Source organism: Chelonus insularis, unplaced genomic scaffold (genome assembly GCF_013357705.1).
Source record: "Chelonus insularis isolate UGA/USDA-ARS -01 unplaced genomic scaffold, ASM1335770v1 contig_77_pilon, whole genome shotgun sequence".
Taxonomy (NCBI): domain Eukaryota; kingdom Metazoa; phylum Arthropoda; class Insecta; order Hymenoptera; family Braconidae; genus Chelonus; species Chelonus insularis.
Window position 1 is genome coordinate 839354 of NW_023276746.1, and position 11072 is coordinate 850425.

Below are 11072 nucleotides of genomic sequence, written 5' to 3' on the forward strand. Positions count from 1 at the left end.
TTGAGAAATTCAGATCATTTTTCGTTTTTGCTAGTTTTTTGGTTCTGCAACAAAAATGACTGGACCGATTTTGTTAGAGACCTAATCAGTTTTAAGTCGGGTGATTACGCGTTGAATGCAATTAGTTCCACATCGATATCATTTTTTGTTCTCGAGAGAATCGAGGCGAAAAATAATTCCGAACGCACATAGGACCTTAAAACAGGGAGATATGTTAAAATTCGGGATTCGCAAAATCGGACCCATTACTATAACTTCCCACTGGGAAGTTGAAAATATAAAAAATTTGGGTAATGCGGGAGAGAGAAAAGAAAAAATGTATTGTAAATAAGATATGTAAGAGATAAATGAAGGAGAGATGGAATAAGAATATTGTAATGGGTATATTGTTGTTCTAAATTGGTCTAAGGTACTCTATCGACGGCCTAACATTTTTCTCCCTACCGAATAATTAGATAACTCGAGGACTCTCCTGCCAACTCATTTTCGCCAATTAGACAACTCTAATTAATTCCCAGACGTAGATATCCCTTCTCGAAGGGCCTAGAAGCTTCGAAAACGCAGAGTTTTCGAAAAACACGGACCGTAGTCTTCTGTATTCGCCGGTTACTGCGAGTATTCGTACGTAGCTCGTACTCGGACGACTCTTGGGCATCATCGGACGATGCCAACCCACAGACAACTCGTTGTAACAGTCAACTCGGTACGTATGTACCAGCAGAGAGCTCATGCAGTCGAACTCTCTAGTGAAAACCCAGACAACTCCTCAGACATGGACTAAATCACCAGTTAATCATCTATAGTGATGATTATAAACTCATCAGGCAGTCTACCTCTTAGAAGACATCCTCAGGAAGCTCATGTTGGTCCGCATCAGCACCTTTTTACAAAAGGCGCGAATGATGTCGGCTTCGACGCCTCACGGCCTCATGGACAGACACACACACAAGATCCATACACGAACAACTCGCTTGTGTCTGTGTGGCTGACGCCAACACAATGAAACTCAGACTACTCAAAAAAATCAGGCTACTCCTGGTGCAGAGACCAGTACAGGAAAACTTACAACTTTCCTGTGATCCTCTACTCATCAGTCAACTCATCAGTGAACTCTGTGTGAAATTTCCGTGAACTCAAGACTGTACAGACAATTCAAAGACTCTTTTATTGTTATTTTTCTGTTACTGTGATTTTAGTGTTTAATAGATCGTTAACTGTTACTGTTAAATAGTGTCAGCCAACTCATTTACACCGTTCAAAAGTCCCGACTGTTCTAGCATCCAAACATCCTAAAAAATACAGTCCACAAAGTCCCGACTTCTCACTTAGCCGACTCAAAGTCAGAACAATTGTAAAACGCCGGGAGACAACTGGCATACAATTAAAATAAATGAATATTGTTATTATATTTGTCTCTATCAATTTATTATTAATTAGAATAATTTTTATTGTTTTAACTCTTGTTGAGAATGAATTAATTCTCAGTTTGAATTTGCCAGCTGACAGGAACTTCGGCGGCCATCTTGGGACTGGGTCGATAACCAATCGACCAAATAATCAATAATTCCTAATCTAGTCACTCATTCGACTGATTTTCAGTGTCCCTTTTGACTAATGAAGTTCCTGTCGCCATTCTTTCACTGTTCTCGTTTACGTGTACACGTTATTCACATTCCTTTCGAACAAATCGTATAGTTTTGAGTCAATCATTAGTGCTAGTGCTATTGTAAATCATCTGAAACATCCAAGTTGTAGTCAACAATAGAAATCAATCAATAGTTCAAGACAATTCCCAGTACATTCAAGAAAGTAAAATAAATTTATTTTGCATTGCATAGATAGGCTAACGCCACGTGCACAATCATATTCTTGATCAACTTGAAAAGCATGTTGAGCTCGTGTGGGAAGTCAATAATACCGAACACACCAAGTTGAAAATTTGTTGGACATTCAATTCAAACATTCATTTTTGTTATTCTAATTATTGTTAAAGACATTCAATTCTTGTATTAAGACATCAAAGGTCATTCAGTGTATATTGTGTACTTGTTAGTGCTCAAAATAAAGAAATTATATTTTTTATAAAACCTGACTTCGTAATTTCTCTGTTCCGGCACAATCATCCCTATCCTTAAACGGTTAGGTTACTTCACAAGTTAAAATTTTCTCAACAACTCTATTTTTTGTAATTTTTAAAATCAATTTAATCAGCGTTCGTAATGTCAAGAACATGTATGTACATTTTTAGATTGATTGATACAATTGTGCAAGAGATTTTAAATGTTTTTCTCTCAGAAAATTAATTCTGTGCCCTTTATTTTTTTTCAAAAAATTTTTATGGATGACTCCCGGTCATCACGAACGTGCAAAAATTGGCATGCATGTTCTTAGAGGTGTAGAGAACATGGATGTACATTTTTAGATCCATTGAGGTAATTATGTGGGAGATATAAATTTTCTTTCTTCCGCATAATTAATTTTTCTTCTTATTTTTTTTTAAAAAAATTCACAGTCCGCTGAATTTTCCTTGCCAGAAATGCGGTGCCAGTGCGCGTCCGCAACTAGTTCTTGAATTTGCACTACTCTGTTTCTGACAAAGTCCTTCCAGCGTCCTGCATTTGAATTGATCCATGAATAAGTGATTGAAGAGTCCGTCCATGAGTAAATTGAATGTTTACTTGGTGAGTTTTGCTAGAATTAACGCAGCAGTTAACTCTATCCTGGGGATCGTGATTTGTTTGATTGGTGCTACTTTCGTTTTCGCATAGATGAGTGTGATTTTGGACCCTGTGGACGGTGAATTGATTTTTAGGTAGATTGCTGCAGCCATCGCAAGCTGTGAAGCATCAGAGAATCCATGAATTTCTACAGTTGAATGTCTGGTTGTGTGAATCCATCGTGGAAGTGAGATCTCATGAAGTTGAGTGAATTTTTCTCTGATAATCAGCCAGCGATTGATGATTGATTGTGGGACTGGTTCGTTCCAGCTGAGGTTGTGTAACTAGAGTTCTTGAAGGAGCATCTTAGCTCTGATTGTGATTGGTGACACAAACCCCAAAGGATCATAAATTTGAGCTACTTCTGAAAGAATGAGGCGTTTTGAATATGTTGACTCATGAGTGACTGATTTTGATGTGAATGTGAATGTGTCTGAGCTTGGATTCCATTGAAGTCCAAGAATTTTTGTAGTGCAGTCTTCGAAGGTGATTTTTTGTTGATTGCCTGATGATTGTGACGTTTTTTGAAAAAGTGATTGACTGTTTGATTGCCATTTTGCAAGGGGAAAGCCGCTCGCCTTGCACAAGTTGATTAGTTCCTCAGCAACTTGAATTAATTCTTCTGAAGAATCTGCTCCTCCAAATATGTCGTCGACATATCTGTCTTTGATGATTGTCTGAGTTGATTCTGAATATTTATGACCTTCATCCTCTACTAATTGCAGTAACACACGAACTGCTAGATAAGGAGCAGATCTAGTGCCGTAGGTTACTGTTGTGAGTTGATATGGAATGATTTTGTTGTGATTGTCTAATTGAATTTTTGCTCCAGTATAAGTGATGTCATTCAATGAAATTCCAGTTGACGTCGGGCTGGATCCATTGAAGACTACTCTGAGCTTAGTGGTAGTGCTACTTGGTCTTAAAACCCCATGATGAGGAAGAAAGTATGGATGAATGTCTTGAGATTCTTGATTGATTGTTGGAGCAGGTCTCATATGACCAAGTTCTTCGTATCCCTTCATGAATTGTCTATACAGATTGCTGTATTCAGTCTCGCTGGTTGATCTCCTCAACTGACGTTTCAAGCATCGATACGCAGTTGTATAGGAGTCTCCAAGAGCTGCAGGTGAAGAAATGAGTCGAATTCTGACAATGTATCGTCCTGATGAATGTCTAGAGTGTGTTGATTTGAAGAAATCTTCATATTGTTGGTCCAAGGATGATAATTGATGTTGATTTGACATAGGAACTTCTTCTTGAACCCAGAATTTTGTCAGCGACTTTCGAATGTCTTCATGGTTCGTGATTGTAGTAGCATGATGAATATGATAATAATTGACTGATGTATTTGGTGCTACCAGACCAAGAATTAGCCAACCAAAGATGGAAAGTTGGGCTATAGGAGCTGTTGGAGAATTATATATGATATTTTGTTTTATGATTTTTCCATAAAAGTCAGCTCCAAGTAGAATGTCTATTGATTGTGGAATGTTGAATGTTGGATCAGCTAGTGTTAATCCATTGAGATGAGATCAATGATTGTTGGGATAATTACATAGCACTTTTGGAATTAAAGCTGTCAACTGTTTCATTATGTGAGCCCGAATGTATACTGAATGACTGGATGATGATGATTGTAGCTCGCAGAATGTTACACCTTTTGTTTGAGTTAGCTTAGAGCTTTCCACTCCTCTTATGTTGATTGTCTGATGGTGTTTTCTCAGTTGCAGCAGGTTGGCTAGATGAGAAGTGATTAATGTTAGCTCTGATCCAGGATCTATGAGCACTCGTGCAATGTAACTTCCTGAGTGTGAATTGGCTTTGACTTTTGCTGTTGCTAACAGCGTTGAATGATCATTATGTAGATGACCTGGAAGTGTTTGACTTGAGCAGATTGCTCTCGTCGATGATTGTCTGCTAGTTTGAATTGAATTAACGTCACTTGTTTGTTGATTTTGTGTGCTATTAGCACTACTAGTTGAATGTTGAGTGATTGTCTTGTGGTCATTCTGACCTTTTGATTGTCCTAGATGATTTTGCTCCTCCTGAACTTGTCCTTTGGACCATTCCAACTGAACCCTCAACCCTCCTGAGGCCGAAACCTCATGTGCTAAGGTCATCCAGTCAGTTTGACCCTCCAGAGCAAGTCCATCAGCAAGCTTGAATGTCTGTGAATTGTTTGAGTGTTCTTCGAAGACTGCTTCGCCTACTCATTGTTGTGAAGTTGAAGGCTGAGTGTCTGATGGTGGTTGTTGTGGTGATTGTGTCCTGGAAGACGCTTGATTGTTGTTGCTTGATGATTGTCTGAACAGAAGTGAATAGAACATGGTGTGATGTTTGGAGTTACATTCCTTACATCTGTTCTTATTGGTGCAAGCTGGTGTGTTATGTCTTCCAAGACAATTCCTGCAGAGTTTTTTGTTGTCTACCGTCCTCAGGCCTTGCTCAAGAGGCAATGCCCGGTACTCTGGGCAGACTACAATGAAGTGACCACCATTACAGCAGTCACAAATGAATCTACGCTCACTGGTAGTTGAATGCGATGAGCGTTGTTGATTGTCTGATTTGATTCGTGGCTCCAGTTTCTCCAACGTACGAATCCGAGCCAATAGGAAGTCATGGAACTCTGAGTAAGTAGGCATCCGCTCAAGATCATTATCCTGAGTTTCCCAGAGCTCACGAGTGTGTTGATCATGGTGTTTAAGAATGTGAAAGACGAGAATTGTATCCCAATTCTCAATTAATGTCCCAATAACTTGAGTGAGTGTAATGAATTGTCTACTATGGTAAGTAAGGATGAGATCTTGGAGGAATGTAGTACAGCTCTTTTGACTCAGCAAACTGGTTGAAAAGTTTTTCCAGGTGAACGTTGATGAGTCTCTTGCGATTCTCTTACCTGGATTTGAGTGTCGCCCATGCTTTTGTGAATGATTCCTTCGTGTAAGGAAGGTTCTCTACCAGAGAGAGAGCTGGACCTAAAAGAGCTGATTTGAGATAATTGAACTTGATTACAACCAGGAGGCACTGGTTCCATGAAACTTGGGCACTGACAGCTGACAGGGAGTCGGGCTAATGCTTGTGCGGCGTCAGATGCACCACTTGTTGATGTTAATTGTACTGGAGGTTCTTTGGAACCTACTTTAGCAGATATCATAAGGAAGTCTAAGACTGATTAGTTGAATGTCTCAAAGACATCCTCGACAATGTACGGATGATGAAGCTGGGATGGTGGCCAAACCTCCTCAAGCACTTGATGTTCTGAATTAAAAGATGCTATGAGTTGTTTTTCCAGCGAGAGTCTTTTTTCTTTGGTGATTGTCTCTTGTTGGTCAGTAATTTGTTGAGTGAATGATTGAGCTAAGCGTAGCCGTTTGAGACCTAATTTTGAAGGTCAATTGAATAGGTAGACCAGGATTGGGTGGTGTGATTGTCTGTATTGTACTTTCCGTGGTTGATCTCCGTTGTGGCTGGAGATCTGGTTCTTCTACCGGCTCTTCTGGGCTCCCGAACTCCTCCTGACTGTCGTCAGGGCTGAACGTGATTTTTGGTTGAGGTTTTGAGGTCTTGGACTCTTGGTCCTTACTCTTTTTTTGTTGGTCAGCCATTTCGAGCACTTACACACTTGGTTGTCTTTGTTATTGTCACTTATGACCCAGTCCCGAGATGGCCGCCGAAGTTCCCGTCAGCTGTTAAATTCGAACTGAGAATTAATTCATTCTCAACACACTGAATGAAATTTTATATCTTTCTTAAGAACTTATTTTAAATTTACTACTTATCTTGATTGAATAAATAATTTATTAATTATAACAATTTTAATTATTTCAAGATTAGTGTTAATCTATAGTTTAGAGCAGGGTTCGGCATTAATATTTTTTGTTGTAGTAATATAGGGCAAAATTATCAATTACTTCTGTAATGGATAATTTAGAAAAAAGAAATATCAATTACTGAATAATCATTAATATCGAAAATAAAATTATCAGTGTTAATTAATAATTTTATTTTCAAAATAAGTTGATGGATCCAATGATAAATTAATATAATAATTTGTAGTTTTATAGATCTCATTAAAAATTACTTCTGTTATTGATAATATTCTTGGTGAAATTACACATCACAAGAGCAATTTGAAATTTTTTTTACAAATCAATTACTAATTACAAAAGTAATTGATAATTCGATAATTTAAATTTCTTAATTAATGATTAGTAATTTTACTAATAATTAATTAAGATTTCTATTTATTTTGTGATGGAAGCATCACGTTCTCATAATGAGAAAAAAATAGTGTTTTAATACGTATATTAACAATCTAACTTATGGTTCTACAATAAATCATGTGTTTTAAAGTCCAGACATATATTTTGACCTTAACACATATGTTTAAAACAACTTATTTATGTTTTAATGTTCGTAACGATGTTTTAACGTTGAATCATACAATTAAACGTTTTAACTTATGTTTTAATGATAAAGTATATGTTCTAACGAACTTATTTATGTTCGAATGGTCAAATATGTATTCTAACGTTCCGGTTTATGTTCTAATAATAGAAAATGCATTTTAAGAATTTTGTTTATGTTCTAATCGTCTAATATTCATTCGAATATTCTAATGAACAAGAAAATATTTTAACGCTATATTATGTGTTCTAACGTTTCAAGTTATGTCCTGATGATCAAAAGTATGTTCTAACGAACTTATTTAGGTTCAAATGGTCAAATATAGACCAATATTGTCAGAATTTTACAAATACCATAAGGTTGTATAGATAAATGTTTTCCCAGATCCATCTATATAAATACAATTTGATATACTATTATTGTTGTTGGTATCGATAATAATTAATATGTAATCAAAGATATCCTTTTGTTTTTGATTTAATTTGTTATATTGTTGAATTCCACGTTCATCGTCTTGTTTTCTAGTTTTGTCGTCATTTATATCTTCTGAATCTGTAATTTCTCCATAAATAAAAAATTTGATATGTCGGATCCTTTGTTACAAAGAATTGAATTTATATGTAGATGTGCTTTTTTTCTCCTAAAATTAAGCCAAAACGTATTGTAAAATCTGCTGACATTGATATCTTGGATTGTTTCCAAAGTTCTTCAGGGTGCAATGGATAACAATCTTATAATATACGTACAAATGAATATCTCAATTGAGATGGCATCATCCAAATGTCTGTTTCATGAAGTGCATTTTTGCACTTATTATCGTCTTCGATCAAACCTCATGCATAAATATCATCATAAATTTTCGGTCCTTTTATTTTTGTTAATAACAATCTGAAATGAAATAATTCAACATTTGATGGACTAATTGAATACATTCGACCAATAACCTTGAATTGCTTTTGACGTTTAATCCATTGATGATTTTCATTCTCTTTTTTAAATACGTGTGAAGATATTGTCGAGCATTTTCATCGCGTGTATTTAAAATCAATCAACATAGTTACTTTGTCTAGGACATTTCTTATTTGTGTTTTATCACAATTATCGTCTATTATCAAATTTGTTCATTAGGTAGATGTATAGGTAATCGCATGATAATGTGATTTTTTTCTTGTAATGGTTCTGATAATATTCTCCATACAGCTTCTACTGGTCAAACATAGCGAGTTTCAATATGATTCTTTATTTCATCATATGGCATAGTGCTATCGTCATGAGTATTCGAGATGTTTCCATTTATTGTTATTAAAGCTTGATCATGCCCTATAAATACATAAATATATAAATATTTTACAGATTTTATAGACGAAACAATTTCTATATTGATATAAGCATTAAATCGCTTCGGAAGTATTTTATTATGTGGAACCTGCTAATTTGAAAAAGTGCTGCCTTGTGACCGAATATAAGTAATACCTGAATCTCTATGACAATAATAAGGCCCTGATTGAACATTTCGATAGGACCAAAAAGTTGCATCAGAAATATTACACTTTTTATGAGCATCTATAAAATATTTTCTTATAAATTCTTATAAAACAAGTAATATTTCTGATGCAACTGTCTGATTCATTCTTATAACTTCATAAGAACCTGTAAGCAGATATCGTATCGTTTTCTATCAGGATTCATGAAAAATTATTAAAAATATTCCAATTGCTTTGTATATGAATCTATGAGCGCGTTTTGTATGGTTTTTTATCGCAATTTATCTTCTTATTGCAAAAGAAAATCAGTTTAAACGAGGAAAATTTTAATTCGCTCTGGACGTTCTTTATTTATACGAATTTGTTGTTCAAATATACACCTGTAGTGAAATTTGTTAGTAACTTTGTCTGAAAAAATCCCGCTGATGGTGTGATTCAATCCTGGTATCCTCGGGTCCACAGTCCAGTACGCTGCCGACTGCACTATTCTAAAACATGGAGATATGACTTCCGACTAATCTATTTTAGTTAGGAATTTGAAATAATTTAAACATTTATTACGTTCACTCCCTCGCAAGTATTTCGAAGCAGAAATGAAATAATTGTCATTTGTAAAGATATGACAGTTAAAATGCAACTTAGAAATTATGTTTTTATCCCAATGTCATATGATAGGATGTTATTTTATTCAAAAGAAATACAATAGAAAAATTCCTGTGAGAAATCACTGAATTCTTATCGGTCAACAAATTTTTTTAGCATAACAACTATTTTTATAAGAAACAATCAAACCGTTTGTTATAAGATCCTATGAGAATTTATGAGTAAGTGACGCCGTTAAATGTTCTGTCTGATTCTATCAGAATTATTGTCATCGGATGAAATAATAACTTATTGGTAAATAATTTTTATTAACATATCAACTTTTTTTATGAAAAACTATGGAAGCATTACTCACAAGATCCTGCTTCAACTAGTGAAATCACAAACCCACAGAATTCAGAATTTTCCTATTGACACAACTGAATAGGATTATAATAATTCTGAAAAAAAGTAAGCGATTTTATAGAAAATGAAGAGTTTCTATAGGAAATGAAAGGAGAGATTCGAATAAAAAAATTTGTCGATTCAATAACATTATCTGACTTGAAATATTCATCTTTATTTTCAAATGCCGCCAAAGAATTTAGCATTATTTAAGAAGTTGAACTCTTCCAACGTCTAACAGTAAATACCTACTGGAAAGCACAATCTTAAGATCTCATAAGATTTGAGAATGGAAAGATCACATTGTCTCATCACCAGGGTATCTTGGGTTTCTGGGTCTTCGGTAATTCACTAGCTGTGGAGGTGACTGCACTATCTTCGGCAGCAGTTGGTGGGGCTGACGCTGAGGACCCAGCCGGTGGATTGTCGGTAGTCTCGGACGAATCGGCGATTTTGATTGCCATGACGAATGGACGGTCCACAAGTGAGGTTGACGTTTCAGGTGCTTGCGTGATAGTTTGCGGAAACAGATGTTGTTCTACTTGAGACGATTCACCCCAAGATTCATTAAAGCCGGGATATTTAAACGGTGGTAGTTCAATTTGCCGATAAACAGGTGACATGGAGTTGACTTCATGTCGATTCTCTGAACACCGAGGTGCAGCCTGGACACCTGTTGAACAAAGATTCGCGACGTCATTATATTACGTGTCTCCGATGGCATATAATTTTCTCCATGATCACAAAAATTTTGCGCACCCGTGTTTAAATATTTTAAATGAATAAATCAACCGATTGGATTTATCAGTAGGATTCAATGATAATTTATTTCACAAAATACAACAAATATCAGTGCTCTGCAGTGGTCTAGGTGCGACCCGAAAGGTCCATACGACCAACTTCCCAGTGGAAAAAATAAAAAAACAATTTGAATAGAACCCGTTCCCATTTTTTATAACAAATGGAATTGTTATAAACGAAATGAGTCTGTTTTTATTCATTTGATATGGTTAGTTACTTTATTTCAGTAAAAGAAAAAATTGTGCGTTAAAAGTACTCATATATATAGAAAGGGTCCCTATTTTTATTGTTTATAACAATTTAAAACTTATTATTTAAATATTACTATGATCAATAATCACTTGATAGTGACAATGTTCAATTGTTATGAACACAATTCCATATTATTGACAATTATTATTGACTATTATAGCGTCTTTAATGCTGTTTTCTCAATCCTGACACGAGTTTAAAATTCTTTCATTGCTGATATTGTTTTTTAAATTTTTTTTTTTCGATGAAATATTGTCACCATATTTTCATACAAGTATTCTTATCATTTAATATTCATATTTCTGCAATGATCTTGAAATTTTGTTTAAAAAATGGTATAATTTATAAATTGCAAAATTCAAGTAATTTCCTTTTTTTCCAGTTTTTTGATTCTGCCAAAAAAAATGGCTTTACCGATTTT

The 11072-nt window shown here is 35.2% G+C and overlaps 1 protein-coding gene across 1 annotated transcript; it reads right to left on the reverse strand.

The window, feature by feature from the left end:
- Positions 1 to 3001: 3001 nt before the first annotated feature.
- LOC118071343 (uncharacterized) lies at positions 3002 to 4840 on the reverse strand. The gene is made up of 2 exons (XM_035090452.1): positions 4276 to 4840; positions 3002 to 4227 (listed from the first exon to the last, which is right to left on the reverse strand). Exons 1-2 carry the CDS (start codon positions 4838 to 4840, stop codon positions 3002 to 3004), a joined length of 1791 nt encoding a protein of 596 aa, XP_034946343.1.
- Positions 4841 to 11072: the final 6232 nt, after the last annotated feature.

Bases quoted from the DNA above. Each gene is read 5' to 3' on its own strand.
- LOC118071343 (XM_035090452.1), bottom strand. From the start codon at position 4,840: ATGACCTTAGCACATGAGGTTTCGGCCTCAGGAGGGTTGAGGGTTCAG. The intron at 4,228-4,275 runs GTAATTATCCCA...GATTAACACTAG, and splicing joins TTTAATTCCAAAAGTGCTAT to CTGATCCAACATTCAACATT.